The following is a 20,000-nucleotide window of genomic DNA, read 5'->3' as shown; positions in this document are numbered from 1 at the left end:
GCCTCGGATCTTCCCAAGTCTGTCGAAGGTACATTGTCATCCCATACTCCTGTAAAAAGAATGCAGAATTACAAGAACAGACCGTCTATTCAAAAAGCCAAAAAGATTTATTCGTTTTTCAGATTTTTAAGCATGCGCATCATTTGTGGCAGATGAACGTCCAGCTTGACTTAAGTTTCTTTTCCCGCGCGCCTTATTACTTCAGAGATATAAGATTTACTATTATTTTTGCACTATTTCAGAAAATACGTAATGGATAATAGCGGAGCTCCCTCCATGTATGCCAATGTGATCAGTATCATGCTAGTTGAGAGCATACATCTTTGACATTGGACATCCATGTTTTCATCAATTGACATCTGTCAAAACAAGGTATCTGCTGACCAGTATCACGTGAACATATCGTGGGCTCAAGCTTAGGTCAGCTGTTTTTTGAAGTTGACTGCTGACCAGGTACTGGTTTTCGATTGGATTACAGGCTCAACCGAGGTTAACTCACCTAAACATAAGCGAGGCTTCAATTTTCGCTTGCTTTCTGTGCCTCCACGTGGCTACACGGCCATACGACGTCAACTATAGTTCTTCCACGGGCAACGCTTTTCGTGTTCAAGTGGAAAACGGTTTGGAAGATGTTTTCTTCCTGCATTTCTCGCTGGTTTCAATCCAGTTAGACATATCATGATAGCTGTGGTCCACACTGGCGCCTACGCAGTTATTCAAGTCAAGCATCGGGATATAAACTTAAAGCTGAGTGTTTATTTTTAATTTGCTTAGAGCTGCTTTTTTCTCTGTATTGTAATTTTTAGGAGCTCTGATAAGGTTACATGATGCCTGGAGGACCTATGACTAGAACATAAACGACATGAGAGCGAAAGTTATTCTTACTGCCTGTATAGGGTTAGTGAAAATAAAAGGTTACGAATTGTCCGCGTTTTGATGTTTCCAGTTGCTGCTTTAATAATTTAAGAAAAATTCATTGACTATTAAACTAGTGAATTCTACGGTACATTTTTACGCTAAAAACCGATATCGCATGAATCACGAAGCGATGAGTAAGATATCATCGGTTTTTAGAGTGAAATTTACTTAGTTGGGAATTCACCAGTTTGGCAATGAATTTTTCTTGAACCGCATCGGAGTTTTAAAGGAAAAGTGAACGAATGGACAAGGAAAAAAGCCATTTCAACGCCAACTATCAACAGGAATCACGCTAAAATTAGAAACCATAAAAGAACTTTGTCAGCTCAAGGAACAAAAAAAAAGAGTTTTACTAAATTACTTATTCCACTTTATTTCTGAAAACGAGATCATTTACATTTTGATGTATTTCATTGAAACACGTCAGGTTGGTTTGGAACAAGAATCGGCAAAATACGTCAATGCAACCAAGAAAGGACGAACTTCAAACAATATCCGCTCCAACACTTGAATAACGTTTAGTTCAGTGCTTTACACAAATTTTTGAAAACACAAGCTAGTGAAATTTCGCCCTAATTTTACGAGAACTCATTGCGATTACGTGTTTATAACATAAGGGCAAAATTTTGTTGTCACTGTCAAGGCGCATTGAAAACCAGTTGGGCAAACAGATTAAAAGGCACTTGTTCGCTCGCATTTTAGATCAAAGTAAATAAACAAATCAATTTCAAAAAACAGCTGACCTCTGTGAGCTCTAAGCTTGAGCCCGCGATATGGTCACGTTATACTGGTCAGCGGACACCTTGTTTCGGCAGATGTCAATTGATGAAAACATGGACGGTCCAATGTCAAAGAAGTATGCTGTCAACTAGCATGATACTGGTCGCATACATGGAGGGGTGGACGTCTTACGTACGTACGGACGGTTGATGACGTCATGGCTATAAAACCAAAATTTCTCGCATCGATGGGTTACCATATTTTCTTAAATAGCTCCGCGCGCGCGGAGCTCCGCTATTATCGCTGCCAAGAGACACTTTCACATTTCGCAGACAACTGCACAAGACACTTTTTAGGCAGAAAGCGATTGGGAAATTATTATCTTTGTTAGACATGTTAGACAAGAGAAATATCATTTCATTTATAGACATGTTCTTACCATGTTGGTTACGGAAATTTCCCCAATATCAACAATGTACATGTCGACATAAATTGTCACTGGTCTTCCTGAGAAAAATTAAAGCAGATATAAGATTTCTAAGATCTTTCATATACTTACTGAAAGTATAAAAGTGTACTTAGTTTGAATAAATTAAAATTTTCGGTTTTTATGTATGTTTTATGGTGTAGTTAAGCTTGATAAGTTTGGAATGTGTCCCCAATTAGTGCCAAGAGGAGCTAGAACGCTTAGACACTTTAATAAAGGTTATGTATGTATGTATATGTATGTATGTGACTTGTATGATGTCATTCAAAGGCTTTCTGGTGACACTGTTGCTTCGTGGAACCGCTGGAAGTACCCTGGCTTGGCTGTTCACACGCCAGGGTCATAAGGCGAGTTCATACTGGGGTCCAAGGAGGCCATAAGTGCGACAGCTAATCATTGAGACTTACTCGACTACGCATTTGATCGCTTTTTGGCATCTTTGAAGATACCTCGTTTATAAAATTACAAAGTGAGGTACTTAAACTAAAATGAACCCTGTTCGCATTCAAAGTATAGTAGACCTCGCGGATTATGCTTTTTACGTCCTTACTATGAACTCGCCATTCTCTTGCAGACACCAGTTGTTCAAAGGGGCCGGATAACTTTATGCAGTGGATGAGTCACTATCCGTCAGTTTCAATCCCTGCAAAGATTTCATTATTTGCCCTGGAACGTAACTGTGAATGTGCACACGCTAAAGAGTTTTTTTACATGACGTCAAGGCGGCCATGTTGGTGTTCCAAAACAAAGGAATAGCGACTTTGATGGTGTACCAAACTAATCCTCCGGGAATTGAACTCTAATTTTATGCAAATGCTTTCTTTTGTTTCAGTTATCCAATATGGCTGCTGGTCACGTGAGCGAAAACGCTCTATAAAGCACATCTAGTTAAAACGCGTGTAAGAAAATCTTGGCCAACGTTTAACATGAAGTACTCACTGGATAACGTTATCCGACATTTGAACAACTGAGGCCAGATCGAAAGTTTGCGAAACGAAAAATAGGTTGACATGACGTATTTGCAAAGAGAGGTACTCTGCTGACTTTTTGACAATCACTTTATGCAGACTTCCAGAAGGTGCGATTAACAAGCAGTGCATGCAGTTCTGAGTAACACACTGCTGATCCCTACTCTTGACTACAGGCGAAGACGTTTTCCTTGCGTTAAGAGAGATACCTTACTTGGGCAATGGTATAGACCTCTTTCGTAATGGCAGCCAAATACAATATTTTTTTGTTTTAATCCTAATAAGCCTTTCTCGCCTCGCTTCGACGAGCAAATTTCAAAAGAATATTTGTTTCAAAATGAAGGCAGTAGGTCTAATTAACATAAATACAAAAGAATGTAAAAGTGGTCGCCATTTATGAAAGTGGTCTATGTTTTCAATTTATGCTTTGACCATAGGAAACGGAAAGTAAATTTAAATGCTCTGTATTTAGTGGAAGTGCACTTAGCTATCAAGCTATTTCACAGGCACCCCACTTTTAATAACTTGAAACAAACATGATTACGAATCCTAACTTGCAGGTAGAGTTAAATCCGAGACAACCCAGAAACAAATTTCCCCATGCCAGTCGCGGCCCACTCGAGGCCAAAACAAACCAAGCATCGCGAGTGTTCAAGTAATCCTGCAATAAAATATTCCGCCAGCTACGAAGGCTATTGGACCATGCCGCCTCGTCGTAATACGAGAAGGCATAATCAGCAATCGATAGTCCCGGTTTCTCTCCTTAACAGCCGTATAAAAGATCGTGATTGTACAAAGTACCAAATTAAGTTGCAAAGTTAACTCCTGCAATTTACCTCCAAATTTGGGTCTCAATCGATTGTCATAATCACGTAGCAATAGGTTCAGTATCGCAGTGGCATTTCTAGTTTTCTCTTCTTCAAAGGCTTCCCTAATGAGGAATTATGACAATTAGTCACGTTTAGATTATATATACTACTTTCGCCCTTTAACAGTTGTAGCCAGGATAATCACGAGAATGCGCTTCTTTAGATCAGACTGCAACGCAACGCCGACCAGCCTTCATGTGTTACCCTTCCGACGAATGTTGTCCGGTTTCTACGTCCCGTCCGTCCAGAGAAAGGATGAAGAACACGAAGCCAGTAGATTAACTTTGCCATTAAGTAAACCCCCCCTTTGAAATTTTTATTGAGACATGTTATTAACAGCTTTTGTTAGCATAAGGTTTGATGGTTCTTCAACTATATGGACTCCGTGTTACCCAACCACAAAATGAAGTGAAAAACTGATAAAAGCAGACATTATATGAGTCGGCAGTGATTTTCTAGTCAAGTATAAGCACTTTTCTCAAAACGGTCCCTTTTATCTGCCAATGTAATGAGAACAACACTATTTGTAGTTAAACTAAAAATGTCCGTGCGTTTTGATTTAGCAATCTATTGTAGCTATGCAATAATTTTCAAATCGAGATGGCGATCTGGGTTCCGGCTCTGTTATCCTTCGATTACAAGTATTCTTTTTCATGTTAACGCGAAGAGAAGAACTCTCAGAGTAGTTATGAATCGATTTTAACTGGAAGATAAGGATACCAGTATTTCACATGTTGAAAACGAATAACGCTCTGTCCGGAAAGGCATTCATCAGCTCTCCTTTTCATTAACCGGTGCTCGTCTTTATGGGCTTTTATTCGTGATGACGTCTAACTAGCTAATTTCACCATTAAGCCTCGTTATTCACATAATTGGACATGTTATACTGCTCGCACTTTGATTTCCTTTTCAAGTTTGCCCCTTCGGGATTTAGCTCAAGCTAAAATTTATAGTTTGAATTTTCGAATTCGAGGTTGGTGGTAAAATTAGCTAGTCAGACGTCATTACGCACAAGGGCCATTGAGTTAGCCAGACGGCGTCTATTTTCACATATATATCAGCACTTCATTGCATCATCATTTATTTAACACTCTTTTGTCCTCGATAAATTTATAGGAGAATCTTTTCAATATATTATAATGTGGCAAGTTATTTAGTTGGTTGGGTTAGAGTTAATTCAAGTTGGAATATTCCTGAATGATGACATATCCCCACCTTAAAGTTTCAGTTTAGAGCAAAGTTAAACGAAACAGAATTCTACGTATTAATGATCGAAGATCAGGATCCCAAGCAACTGCTTCCTGACATTCTTTTGCATATAGTCTCATTTTCAGTTTCCTTTTCATCGTTAGTAGGTCAATTCTTATTGTGTAATGAACTCAAGAGAGAAGTAGAGCGAAACCTTCCAAAACATTCTGTACGAAATACCGGTATTTTGTCTGAAAATCTCTACAACGACTACCATTAATTAAAAAAAATTATTCATTTATTCTGCACCAGAAATATCACTCAGGCATTTTTACAATAAGAGGTATAACGATTTTCTGAAATGTATGAAACTGATCCGTGCGGAGATTTACCAATGGAAGCTTCATTTGGAGAGATTAGCCGGCCAATGGGCGCGATACGTATGGGCCTGTTCAAAATGGTATAAGACAAATTGCAAAAAAAACTTTACTGAAAAGGACAAAATGTATGGTAGCTAAAACCGTTAAAACTACTTTTAGAGTTATGTAACAAATGGATTTCCTTGCATAAATAACATGATATTCATTTTGTACTAAAATACAATTAGGATGGTGTCACTTCTGAACTAGATGCTGTTATAAAACCTTATGACATTTTTACCGTCGGCACAGGTTTTTTTTTTTTTTGGATTGAGTGAATTAAGAAAAAAAGCATGTTCTAGTCATTCCGAACAAATGTAAAAAAGATCCTTTCCCTCAGTTAATACGACGATGGAATCTCTGGATCGCTACTAAGCTTCTGGGAACCACTGATCGATGAATTGGGCCATGACAGGATGTCGTCTTGGATAGTGTTTTTGCCAACTACAGTCGAACCTGTATATCACGGCCACCCTCGGGACTTGAGGAACTGTCCGCTTAATATGGTGGCCGCTTTATACCCGACAGGATCACTAAAAATACTCACTGGCCGTGGTCTAATGCCAATTTAATGGCGTATCATACAAAAACACTATTCATGCACGGAAACAGTAGGGCAATCAACACTCTTTGAAGCGATCGATACTTAAAACAAAGTTGCAAACTTGTAAACTTAACGGTATAATATACGTAACAATGTGTAAAAGTATTGTACAATAAATTGCCCTTTACTCTTCTACGGTACACAGTGCTGTATTTCTATGACTTACAGTTCATAACAAAAGATCTCATTTCGTCATTTCATAGTTGTTACGTTCAATGTGCAGTTATAACGGAGATGTTGCTAATTAAAAGTAAGACAATATAGAATACTGTACAAGTTTAAGTAATAGAGTAAGAATTACGACGACTTAATAAAGTCGAACACGTACGTCTGGCGTTTCGGCATTTGAAACTTGTGTTTGTAGAGCAAGTCGTTAACTGTCGACACTGCTTTATAGTGATGATCATGAATCGCATTTAAACACTGATAAAATACCGCATAAAATGAGTTTCTGTTCAAGGGTGGCCACTTAATACAGGTAAAAGTAACAAAGAAAGACAAACATAGGACTGCCACAGGGTGGCCGCCTAAAACAAGTAACAAATACAGCGTTTGTATGAGCGAAAAATCGGGACTTTGAAACTGAACTGGCCGCTTAATTGAGGGTGACCGCTTAATACACGGCCGCGTTATATACAGGTTCGGCTGTATTTGAGTTTAGCTTTGTCTCACCTTACAGTTGATTGTTCACCATATCATTTTACAAACAAAAAATAATTAAATAAACTAAGGCGATCTATTAGACAGAATGGAATAAACGCACTTTTCTTTGTAGATATACTAAAGCCAACAACTTACTCTTCTGCTTCTTGGTCCATTGCACTAGGTAATGCTTGGCCAAAAAGGGGGAAAGCTCCGCAGAGAAAAAGGCAGATTAGCTTCAGCAACATCAAGGAGTTGTCACCTATTCAGAGACTGAAAATAATCAAGTACATTACAGCATTTTTGTAACAAGATGCAAACTCTCTCACGAATTAACACAGGATAAACGAGTAAAGGATCGTCTGCGCTATGGTTTTTTCCATGAAGTTTCATCCTATCCACAAAATTGTTTGAAACAAGGACATGGATCAAGTCGAAGAAGGGATTTTGTTTTAAGAAAATGCAATGCTGATGTTGTTACACGTTAAAATTCAAACATGCAAAGTGTTTCGTGAAGTCATACTTTCTAACTGAACTATGAGTTTGGCTTCTTAGAAGAATCCGCTTTGGCGACAAGTTTGGAAACCTTAGCTTTTACATCTTTTCATAGCCTCCAATTTACTGCCTTATTGATTAATTTATCTGTTTGATATCTTGAACTACTCGTCAAATATTTAAGTTTACATATGAACTGTGTAAAACCCTAGCCCTTAGGCCTCCCATCATTTTTTTTTTTCTTTCAAAATATGGTTTTGAGAGAAAAAATGTGCACACATATGAAGTTAACCAATCTTTACGAAATCAATCAATATAGAGGTACTTTCACATTGATTGCGCCTTAAACCAACGCTTGTTTTGTCGAAGCCACTGATCTTTTGCAAGATTGCAAGATACAGAGAATGTTCGCATACCGCACTGCCGGCATGGGGCTAGGTTATATGAAAAGCTCTTTTCCCACTGAGAGCAAAATTATGCAGTTGTCTGATCGAAAAAGTGCCCGCAAAGCTATCTATGTGTTAATACTTAATGTCTCGTGGTTCAGTTTTTTTGTTAATAGGAACAGGTTGTTTACCACAACAAATTCTGCTCTCCTCAGCATGCAATTCTTCCTGCATGTTGTCGCCGAGACCGAAATTGCAAATCATGGCAATCCGACACACTATTAGTTGCTTGGGACTATGAAAGCCCTTGTCAGTTTCGGTATTCTTCGGTGATTACCGGGAAAAATCAAGGCCTCTGAAAGGCGCGCGTACATTTTCGTTTTGCAATCGTTTGAGCTTATCAAATTTTGCATTGCGTGCTGTACTTTCATCATTCCTATCCAAGTCCAAAAACGATAATCTGCCACTTTTCATCCGACATCTCTACCTGAAATCTGTAGGAAGTTTCTCTTGAATTATTCGATATATCTATCCCCATAAAAAGCTCGTTTCCCACCGAGAGAAATTATGCAGTTTTCTGCTAGGAAAGAGGCGATGCCCGCAAAGCTATCAGTGAGTCAATAATCAACTCTTCTTTCGTTACAGGAGCAGGTTGTTTACCGCAAGATTTCCAACCAATGTCTTCCAGGTCCACTCCAAAATATAGAGGTGAAAGACGAAAGTTCTTCGATTCTCTTACTTCAAGTTCATCAAAACTTGCTCCTGCATACTTTGTCTTTATAGCGCCATGCCAATATTTTTTTTCCAACATCTGCTCTATAAATATCAGAGATTTCTTTCTACGAGAACTCTTAACAAAACAAGAAACTGACCCATATCCCGAAGTGTGTAGTATAATGTCTCTAGTATCGACTCGTTCTTCCAATTCTCGCTTTTAAGTTTATTAAAATGCAACACTTTAGAAGATGAAAACTTTTCAACACATTCCTAATGATATAATTAGAATGAACAACTTAAAAAGCAAGTAAAAAATGCAAGTGCAATTAATTAAATTCAATTCCACCAATGAATACTGTGAGTGCCATGGATAAATTACTTGGTCCATTTATCGCCTGTTGTATTAGAAAAAAAAAAAAAACGAGTGCCCTTTTAAAGAAAGATTTACTGTACTAAATGTTTCTCGCTTTTCAACAAAGTGCTCGCCTGTCATCAGTTTTAAGTGCATTTGTAAACCAAGAATCATATTAATATTGACAATGAGCTCTCCCCTCTCATTACAACTAACTTTATTCCTTTGCTTGGCACCAAAATATAACGAAAGTGCATCAACAAATTAGGATGGATTTTTTAAGTACCCTCATTTATAAAATGGTATGCAAAACACTTATCTCTCAATGGACGCGTTGAATGTACAATACGGGTAATGTAGCACTTAGGAGCAATAATAAAAAAGCTGGTTTTACCTGTTACCACGCTGAGTGCCCAGCGAATAACCGAAGCTTAAACGAAGTTATTACATTATGGTTCGTACTTTTTACCCATATAACTCATTGGTTGTGGGCAAACGAGAATTAAGCAATTAATTCAGTGTTCTCACATGCAGAGAGTTTTTGTCTCTTTGAGGTTGCGAAACCTATGTTGATTTTTAAAACAACGTACTGATAGACGGCATTTTTTCCAGTTCATTTTCGGATTCAGGTAAATTCTGCTTACAAAGAGTCGAACAGTTTGTTTCTGCAAACGGTCTCCAGTTAGCACATCTGTGTGAATTTTTTTTCGCCTTACACCCGCTGGTCACGACTTCAATGACGTAGAAATTTCTGAAAAAAATTATTGTAACAAAAAAAAAACTACAAGCTATCTCAAGTTAGGCTTGATTTATTTGACCCAGCTGGAAAATCGTCTGCTTTAAGTAAACTTACCTCTAACCTAAACAGCCGACACAATTTAACTACTCCTCATTCTCAACAACGCAACAGCATCAACGAAAGTTCATTTAAACTCGTCTTGCCTTATTAAAAATAATTGATTTTTCAAAACTTCTTCTCCTCCCTTAGTAGAAATAATTGTTGAACATCGAACTAATCAAAGTCTACCGTGAGCAATAGAGTATGCATGTATATTGATCGCGCGTTTTATTTTTCGAATATTCGAAGCAAAATTAATATTATTTTCATAAATATATATGACCTGTAAAATAACAAACAAAACTTATACAAGATATTAAACTTCAATGAATGTTACGGGCAAGTAAATTGGAATATCTGACACCTGCAGATCTGTATATAAAAAATTTCCCTTCATGACCTTCGGTATATGTTTTCTTGTTATAATATCTTTTCGAAAGTGACATTCGGTATAGCTTCTTTTTAGAAACCTTTTTTCAAAAATAGTACGGTTAAGTAGGAAAACCGAGTAATGGTTTGACTATTTTAGTCAGGCACACAAAGTGCCTGTTTAAGACGAAATAATCCGACTCAAGCACCAATGAACGTTTGCTACTACAATGTCCTTCGCTTGCTACTTAAAACAATAATAAGACACCGACTGAAACACTCGAAACAATATTATAATGACCTAGACGTAAGAAACAAAAGAAGTTTTCTCTATACCAACATACATTCAAGAAGATGAGTGCAGCTAATTTTTTTAAACGCTTCTTACTCGCATTTCATCAAGTCTTTTTTTCCTGAGGAAATAGTGTAAGTAGCTAACAAAATGAGATTTCAACACATTGAATGTGAAGTACACAAATGTACTGTTTTTCCGTGTCCAAACAACTATCTTTAGAATTCTATTTTCTAGCCCACCCTTTCGTTGTCTGTTTTGCGTTTGTATAAGCCATATAGCTAAATCTCTCAGTTAGTCTTCACAATCAACACTGATAGTACAACGAACGAAATGATATATGAAATCAATCATACATTAAAATGCGGATATGTAAAAAGAGAAAATTCATGCTAATGCCTTGTTTATAGTGGAAGTGCACTTAGCTATCAAGCTAGTTTACAGGCACGCAATGCAGGTTTTCTTTAATATCTGAAAGAAATGATTCAAACTTAACAGAAACATGATTAAGAACACCAACTGGTACGAGGCAACCAGTTTGCGGCTACTTACAAAGCGTCACAAAACAGAAGGCGCCATGATTAGAAGTAAAGCAAGATGGTGCGAGCAAGGACAGCGTAGCACTCGTTATTTCTTCGATCTCGAGAAACGAAATCGTTCCAATAATTACATTACAAAACTAAAAGCCGATGATCGTACTCTGGTTAACCCCACCGTAATCCTGAAAGAGAAACACAGGTACTACCAAAAGCTTTATACTTCCACCTGCACAAACCCAAATGACCCCTGTTTCGATAAGTTCTTTGAAAGCCCGTCACTTCCAAAATTGACCTCCCAACTTGCCGACACTTCTGACGGTCGATTAACAAAAGAAGAATGGCATGCCTCTCTAAACGAATTTTCCAGGGGTAAGTCTCCTGGCACGGAAGGCTTAACTGCCGAATTTTATCTAAATTTTGGGAGGACAGGAATTAGTCGACAGTTTCAATTACGCCTTCGAGATCGGCGAGCTTTCGATTTCGCAAAAAAGAGGAATAATCACACTTATTCCAGAAAAAAGATAGAAATAAGGTTTTTCTGGATAACTGGAGACCCATCTCTCTACTAAACACAGATTACAAAATTGCGACCAAGGCAATCGCGTTTGCGTTTGATATCTCAGGCATAGCATTGTTTCTAGACTTAAAAAAGGCCTTTGACAGTTTAGAATGGAATTTTATTATAAAGGCTCTAGAACCTTTTGGGTTCGGTGCGCCTTTAATACAATGGGTTAAGACTTTTTACAAAAACATTCAAAGCTGCGTTATTTATAATGGCTACGCAACGCCCTTCTTTGAATTACAACGAGGCATTAGACAGCGGTGTCCGCTTTCCGGTATACTCTTTGTAATTGCTGTTGAAATTTTAACCCAGTCAATAAGAAATTACCAGTCGATAATGGGTATAAATATTAAGAGCAAGGAGTATTAGCTTTCACAACATGCAGACGACACCTCCTGTTTCGTGCGAGACATAGATTCAGTTGTGAAACGTTTCGAGAAATTAGAGGCTTTTAACAGTTGCTCGGGATTGGAACTAAACAGATCAAAAACGGAGGCAATGTGGTTGGGGAAAAACAATCCATTACCCACAAATCGCTCTGACATTAACTGGCCCCTGAAGTGTGTGTGCCTCGGCGTTTGCTTCTCGCGTGACTCGGAAATATCCGTAAAAGATAATTTTGAAAAAAGATTGCTTGCTCTAGAAAAATCTCTTAACATCTGGTCATCACGAGATCTCACACTTTACGGGAAAATAAACATTGTCAAAAATTTAGCTCTTTCAAAGATAGCTTTTATTGCCTCTGTTCTGAGTGTACCCTGTGGATTTGTTGACCAAGTGAGTAAGCTTCTTTCTAGCTTCGTATGGAACCACAAACCGCCAAAAATCAAACATTCTACAATGACTGGTAAGATTATGGGCGGCGGACTTAATATGCCTGACTTTAAAATCATAAATAAATCTTTGAAAGCAGGTTGGGTAAAACGGTTCCTCGATCCTCAAACGCAGTCTGGAAGAAAATACCCTTCGATCTATTACAGTACATAGGTGGCCCATTGCTGTTCGAATGTAATTTCTCTATAAAAACTTTGCCTGAATTGTCCTTCCTTCCTTCCGCTTTTTTACCGCGACGTCTCGAATGCTTGGGAAGAGATTATCAAGCACACTCCCACAACAAAAAAGAAATAGAAAATGAGATAGCTTTATTACAATCGGCGGAAAATCCATTTTTTGTCGACAATGGTATAATGCCGGAGTAAAGACCCTATTGGATATTCTAGGCGAAGAAGGAAATTTCTTGTCCTTCCCTGAATTTAGGAAATTTCTGGAACCTTTTTGCTTCTTGGTGGAACTCTAGTAACTTGCCGAAGATAGCTCTGACGAACAATGCTAAAATATATGCACATCACCCCGAGAGGCGATCTTTTCGCGCTGTCAACCTGTGTATGCTGTCAACCTGTAGCCGGTTACTACATCTACACTGCAGCCAAAGAAAGTGAATCTTACAGCATAACACCGTTTAAGGACGGTGCCTACTATAGTTATTGCGCATACGTTCTGCGCATCTCGAGATACTTGGGTTTCCTATCGGTGATGCTTACTCCAATACAGTGATTTTTTTGCGCGGTTTAAAACTGTCCGCAGAAAGTAGATCTTAGTAAGTACTCTCGGTATCCAAAAAGAAAATTGGGGGTAACCATGCATTTTTGAGAGATAATTAAGCTTTAATTTGAGAAAGAACGCCATACATTGCTTTGTATTTTAAAGCTTTTTACAAATATTATTTATGAATTATCTTTGAAAAATGCGTGGTTACCCCCATTTTCTTTTTGGATTTCAATAACACTTGTTAAGATCTACATTTACTGCATAATCACACACCGGGGCAAAAATATCTTTAATTAGTAGGCACCGTCCTTAAAGTATTTTTAAAGAGCAAATTATCCACGGAGTCACCAAGCGTTCGAGCATCCGTGAGCTTTTAGACACTCATTAATAGATAGCGAGGTTTTGTTTTGTTTTGTTTATATAGATGTATACATATATATATATATTACATATGTAATGATTGCCAAGTATAGCGAACAATGTAAAAGTACGATATTGTGAATAGTATTCGTAGTGTAAGTTAAGATAGTTTTTGTGAGTAGCGGTAGCAGTGTAAGTAACGGTGTATTGTAAGTAATGTAAGTACCGTATTTAAATTTAAAAAAAGAATAAATAAATAAAAAACAAAACAAATAAGAAAAGCGTCAGGTTGGTAGAGTTGAATCCGGGACAACCGGAAACAAATCCAAACCAGAGGCCCGTTTCTGGAAAGTCCCGAATTAAAAAACTTACCGGGCCATTTTCGGGTGTCACAATTCCCTTTGTATCTCAAGAACGGAGAGGATTTAAGTCGTCAAACTTAACAGACGTGTTTCTTTTTGTTAGCTTGAAAACATGTTAAAAGATCGGCTTTCCAAAACAAGCGTTGGCAATTTCACAAATGGCTTTTCGGGCCCGAAAAATTTTCGGGACTTTCGAGAAACGGGGCTCCAGAGGTCTTCCCGTATTTTGAACCCCGGGGCAACCGCATGCAAACCCAACATCCTAAACACTGAACCACACCACCGCCTCCTTTTTTTTCGATGTGAAATCACTTAAAGCTATGATCCTCGCAGTTATGAACGTAATTTTAGCCCTTGCGTGGAAAAGGCTTCATACGCAATTACTAAAATTGCGCTCATAACTGTGAGGATCATAGCTTTACTTGACTGATAGTACAACTGCGCAAAATTAATTTCTAATTTCGAAATTATAGCACTGTCATAACGAATGGTTATGTTATATCCCGTTATAGTTTTGAGCCCGGCCTCAAAAAAAAAAAAAAAAAGCGAAATCAAACAGCATTTTGTTTGGCAATCATTCAACCATCATTCAGTCTTACGTAAATTTCACATCAACTGTAATCTACCTGTCACAGCTAAAGCAACAACACATTGTAGGTATAAGAAACATCACTTTGTGGTGGAAATAGTAATTATAAATGGAATTAATCGTATAAGATTTGTTTGACTCTAAGAAACTGAAAAAAAAGTTACTTTGAAAGAGCAATGACCCTGCAACATAGGAGTAGCAGAAAAGTAAAAATACAAATATATCTTACAGGCAAAGAATCATATTCATGGGGTTTCAGGTTAGTTAAAAATCTGTTGACAGCTCCATCTAAATGTTTGGTCAGGTTTCGCTGACTACAAAAGCGGAACGATAGATGAACATGATTCCATCGCCTTTGCAGTTACAAGATGGCCTTCATTATATTCCTGGTTTTTACTCGTGGATATATATCCACGAGTTTTGGTGAGGTTCTTTATGCAAATGTGTCACTCCTGCGTAACCGGAAGTTCGATCTAATAAGCCAATCAGGATGGATAATCACAACACAGCTTAGATGGCTGTGACTTCCTGTTCGCGAGGTTGTGCGCCGCCATTACTGTATGTCGCTTTTGTACTGAAGTGTTTGAGCACCTTCCGCTGCATTTAGAAGCAAGAAACGGAAGAATTAAAGAAATGGCTTTCTTCGAAGGTGAAGCAAAATATTCTGAACAAGTACAGATTGGTGCAAAAAATTGTGCACCGCCTTTCACTGACCAACGCGAAGACTTCAATACATTAATTAACGATGGCCAAAAATGATGCGAGTGTCAGTAATAATTTCTACAAAGCAGTGGCAAAAAAGAGCTTCTATGAGAGACTCTATCAAGCGGAAGAGACAAAATCACTTGAAGAGTTCAGGAAAAGAAAAACATTGCAAAACGCCAAAACAGATCTGAAAATATTGAAGCAGCAAGGGAATAGGAAAAGAAAAGCAATCCAGAACATATCAGAGACCTAAACAGAAAAGCATATAACATTTAAGGAAAGTTATGCAGAGCTCAAGGTTAAACCAAACTGAAATTTGTCAAGGTCAAGGCTCTATTAGACATTCCATGTCAAAAGTGATTCAGTCTTTTTCGTGATAAGATAACACATGGCGCTGAATATATATGCACTTGCTGTGATCAGTTATGGTTCAGATCATCTGTATCTAAGTATATCAAATATAATGATAAATATTCACAAGGTTTGTTGGAGGAATGTATAACTGGCGCAAAATGTGTTAATATTACTGAATGGATCTGCTCTACTTGCTAAATCTGTTAACATTATATGACTTGGCAACAAAAATCAGACCTTACTGATTCAAAATTACCCTGTCATCTGTGCAACGAACTTTGAACACATGGTAGAGCTCTTTATAGAGGATGTGTTAAAGAGTAATCTTATGCCTGTTGGAAAAATGGTATATTTATTTCACAGGGTTGAATTCCAGCAAAGGGGATTACCTCACCTACATGCAGTATTTTGGGTATCTAGTTGCATGAGAGCCCACCGTCCTGTTACACAATTATCCAACTATCAATGCTAATGCATAAAGAAAACTTCAGCCTGCCAATTTTAAACAATCGCGGTAACTTTCATATCCACGAGTAACGACAGTGGCACTTTGATTTGTCTTCTCGTCACTACACGACCTAGACTTTCCTGAAGAAGATAAGCACCAATAATGTGCAAAACAACGCTCCACTGACCAATCAGGCTCTTCACTGGGTGACGATATTAGCTTTCATATACTCTACGACGTGTTACTTTATGAACTGCAGGATGATGCCATTGCATGTAGAGCCATGAGATGCTTAGAAACTGGTTTCAGAGATCCAAAAAATACTTTCTTAAAGATCAGCGACTTAGACGAATAGGATCAACGGTCCTTCACTAGCTTGATTGTGCCTTTAGTCTTCCTTCATTGTTTTAGGTTTGTTTGTTTGTTTTCTAATGGGCAGTCATTCTAACACAAGATAGAAATGTGGACGTTTCTTTTTCTTTTCTTTTCTTTTTTTCTTTTTTTTTGTTAATGAATATTGAAAGGTTTTTCTCCGCGTTCATCGTTTTCTGGACTTGCGGTGCGCACTGCACTCGACTGGCGTGAGATCTGCTTAAAGCATGATGGTAAAATTTGCAATTATGCCTTTTGTTTTTTTTGCGGCACATAAGTTAGAATTGATTCACCTACCTTTCAATAATGAGTAGAAATAAAGTGATATCTACTAACATGCCACTATTGAATCTTGCTGATACATGAACGCCACCTGGCCAGTGCTATGAGAAAAGACAGGTTTAGGGAAGGTTCAACACTTAATAGGATTGCCAGTATTGATGGATTAGGCAATTATTTGGTGGGTTAGAGACTACAGAAAGGAAAGCGCCTTACCTGAAGGCAATGGTGTACTTTGACTCAGATTACCTCAGATTAGTAGCTGCCTGATAAGAGGCATGCAGCGATATTTGGTGGGGAAAAAAAAACTCTACTTAAAGTGCTTCACCTGAAGGAAGAGGGGTCCTTTGACTCAGGGATGGAAAAGTTCACCGAGGATTATTCTGTTGAGCGTTTTCTACCCGGGCTGGAGGAGACAGAAACGGCGTAAATCATTTATTTTCTGGGCACTATCAATGCAAACTATAGTATATAAAGAGTATTAAGAGAGATCATGATGGACCATTGGCTGATTAAGAAAACACCAATATGGAGGAATTTTTAAGAGGGCTTTAGGATAAGAAAACATTTTGGGGTCGGTGAAGGCTTTCTTTTTTAATTAGAAAAATTAAGAAGAAAATTTAAGAAGAATTAAAGGCAATTAAAGATCTAGAAGAGCAAAACGAAAGCTAATAAAAGGAGAAACACGAAGAGGTTGAATCTCTTTTCCTTGACTCACTGAAATCATTGGGGAGCGATGTTCTTTAGGACTTAGGCTCTTACCCAAAACAGGGAAAAATGAAAATTTCGTGAAATTAGTACGGTTACTCTGAGAGCATCTCTCAGTGGGGGTATTCATACGCTACAGGGAACGTTAATTCGCTAAGTACTTAATAATGTTATCGCGAAGTTTTTGAAAATGAACTTGCCCTACCGTACAATATGGCGAGACTGACAAGAACACCCCGCTGTTGCCTCCCTCTATTCTAGTAATCAAATTAGTTTCAACTGTGACATTAATAATCTCGATTCTTTTTTTGTATTTGTTTTCAACACATACATTTGATATATGGTACAAAAGTGGCAGTTAAAACCGACCTTGAGAATTAACAATCATCACGACTTAAAAAAATGAATTGAGATAAAGGATGGTAGCTCTGGTGTATATGTATCACGCACCGCTGCATCAATATTTATAGATGACAAAGTCAGCTAGAACCTTGGTAGATTTTTTTTGTCATAGAGTAGAGAATGGCGAACGTTGGTTATATTATTTTTAGATACAAGTATAGCTTACAGCCAACTAAACTCAACGATAAACTTTATTCCTTTCTATTTTTTCACACATAAATCTACTCTTTCTTTATCATGATAAATTTTATTCCTACCTTTTGATAACATTTAGATTCAGTACATGTTTTAATTAAATATGCTAATTTATTGTAGCTGTTAAGATAATTTTACACTGCGGTATCTTTTATGAACATTAAAGTGAATTCTTTTGTGATTAATAATTATCTCCCTGTCGAGGTTGACTAGCAATAGAGTTATTTTCATAGAGTTATGACATTAGAGTTAGAGTTAAGTTTCCAAAATCCTGAATTCAAGATTTTGTAAGGCCTGAATCCTGAATTCAGAAATACGGAAAGTATCCTAAACATGCATAAAAGCTAACCTTAGGCGTAAGGTTAGCTTTATGAATGTTGGCTGAGAATTTTGGAAACTTAACTCTAACTCTACGACATAACTCTATGAAAAGAACTCTAAGAATAGCTGTCCCCCTCCCTGTCAGAGGAACATTTATTGCATGGTTGTCATTCATGCAATCACCATTTAACTCACCACAAGTATTATTTGGAATTCAAGTGCGCCTGTGATCAAAAAATAAATTCTTATTTTTCTTTGGATTTCAAACCTTTGTTAACTAAACACTAAGCGACCAAAGTTTTAATCCTTGATTTCAAAAAGACAACTGTTTAGTGTAACTGGAATTTTCCTATTTAATGGTCCGCAATTACTACTTTAAGCTCTTCAGAGAGCTGGATCGAGGAGAAAATGACGTCAAAGGCTCACTAGTTTAAGAATGCAATGCGTGTGTACGCCGCAGAATTAATATACTGCACGGGAGTTTTGGGCTTTCAGACTTTTAAACGCGCGTTTTGCATATATAAATAAGCTGCATTCACAAGCTAAAAGTTTCAGCTAGTAAGCCTTTACGTCACTTTTCCCTGGATCCAACCCTCTGAGGTCCACATAACACTTTGGAGCAAACCTCTTTCGAGTTCGCGTGTGAGCATACTTGTTCTTTTGCGCCAACTGTAAAACTTGACTTTATCCTAATGGCGTGGTCTAGCGGTCATAAAATTTGATTTGCATTTGGTTCATGTTTGCGCTGAGTTCCTCCAGGGGCACATTGGTTTATGGAGGGGCCTTACTGTTAACCATGCAGTTGAAATTAGTAGTAAAGTTAGTGTAATGTCTACCCGGCCTGAGAAATCCCATTCATTCACTTCTTCTTTTTTTCTTTCTTTCTTTCTTTTTTCTCTAATTATTGATTTATAATCGATAATGGTACGTGTTTAGTAAGTCAGTATTCAACAATAAAGTGTACTGCAAGCCGGGGAAATTAGTTCGGCCTCGTGGTACGGGGTAAGACATAGCAAGGTAGCTAATGCAGCAAAAGAAAGCTATAGCCGTTCATTGTCTTTGACATGATGCGAAATCATGATCATTATCCTGCTTTTTATATGAAATATATTTATGACAGACGTATTTACTCTCGATTAATAAGGGTCACTAACGAATATACACATCATTTACTCCCAAATCGAATCTCTTTAATTTTTGGCCTTTTTTCAGTTCAAAATGAAATACATCTATTATTTCGTCAATGTGAACTTATCAATTAGCACTACAAGAAATCCAATGAAAACAGATTGGAAATTTTGACATTTGCGAGGAGCAAAAACAAGTGTGTGATCACAGCCTTAAATAAAAATGTCGAAAATGACAAACATGATCAACACAAAAGCAAAGAAAAGGGATTGTAAACCTTGATGAACATTTGGACTGACGTAATCGATAGATCTAGTGGGGCAGTAGGCTTATGAAAAATTCAGTCTTTCCTTGGCAAAAGAGCGAGTCGCAATAGATTGGGCAACCCTGGGCAATTCATTAGGAACCGATCGACAGCAATTGATAACAAGATGCACATAAACATGTTTACCCGACTAGTAAACAGTTCACGAATAGGGTCGGGAAGATGATCAACTCGGATCAAGCGAAAAACGATTTTGTAAGCCAAAACTATTCGAAGTTTGCTTCGATTTCACCAAGGTTAGATTAAAGATTAGAGCTAGAGTAATTTCTTCAGGCCTTACCACATTTTTTTACGTCGATCCGTCCGACTACCTACCTTTCACGAATAGCGTATCTGAATTGCAAAGCGATGATATTTGGAGGTCAAAAAAGAAAAAAATCAAAGACAAACAAACGACACATAAGGGGAGTAAGGTTATAAAAATTTCATCCTTTCGCCCGTGGTAACCTTATAAGGACGACAATTACGGAAACGAAATGCCTTTTTCCGTTTTGTATAGATGTCTTTCAGGTACTACCACAGCCCGACCAGTACTCTGA

At 37.7% G+C, this 20,000-nt stretch overlaps 1 protein-coding gene and 1 pseudogene across 11 annotated transcripts in view; one reads left to right on the top strand and one right to left on the bottom strand.

The window, feature by feature from the left end:
• The window catches only part of LOC137997624 (gamma-aminobutyric acid receptor subunit beta-3-like), a 41,077-nt gene that overhangs the window by 11,444 nt on the left and 9,633 nt on the right, over nucleotides 1-20,000 (bottom strand). For 4 of the 11 annotated variants that reach the window (XM_068843720.1, XM_068843717.1, XM_068843723.1 and 1 more), the window contains 4 exons: nucleotides 6,972-7,088; nucleotides 3,930-4,024; nucleotides 2,078-2,145; nucleotides 1-49 (listed from right to left, as the gene is read on the bottom strand). The exon at nucleotides 1-49 is cut by the window's left edge and continues 169 nt beyond it. In XM_068843720.1, coding sequence (XP_068699821.1) covers nucleotides 1-49; nucleotides 2,078-2,145; nucleotides 3,930-4,024; nucleotides 6,972-7,063 — 304 coding nt within the window. In that variant the 5' untranslated portion in view covers nucleotides 7,064-7,088. Of the gene's footprint in view, nucleotides 50-2,077; nucleotides 2,146-3,929; nucleotides 4,025-6,971; nucleotides 7,089-7,338; nucleotides 7,362-7,887; nucleotides 8,148-8,356; nucleotides 8,535-9,618; nucleotides 9,638-10,816; nucleotides 11,042-16,400; nucleotides 16,487-20,000 lie in introns of those variants that run through there. The other 7 variants (XM_068843713.1, XM_068843722.1, XM_068843719.1 and 4 more) reach the window with 7 other exon arrangements.
• The window catches only part of LOC137997626 (blastula protease 10-like), an 18,811-nt pseudogene continuing 10,929 nt past the window's right edge, over nucleotides 12,119-20,000 (top strand).

Source organism: Montipora foliosa, chromosome 3 (genome assembly GCF_036669935.1).
Source record: "Montipora foliosa isolate CH-2021 chromosome 3, ASM3666993v2, whole genome shotgun sequence".
In the NCBI taxonomy this organism is placed as follows: domain Eukaryota; kingdom Metazoa; phylum Cnidaria; class Anthozoa; order Scleractinia; family Acroporidae; genus Montipora; species Montipora foliosa.
Note: the sequence above shows the minus strand (reverse complement) of the source record. Positions and strands in the feature narration are given on the sequence as shown.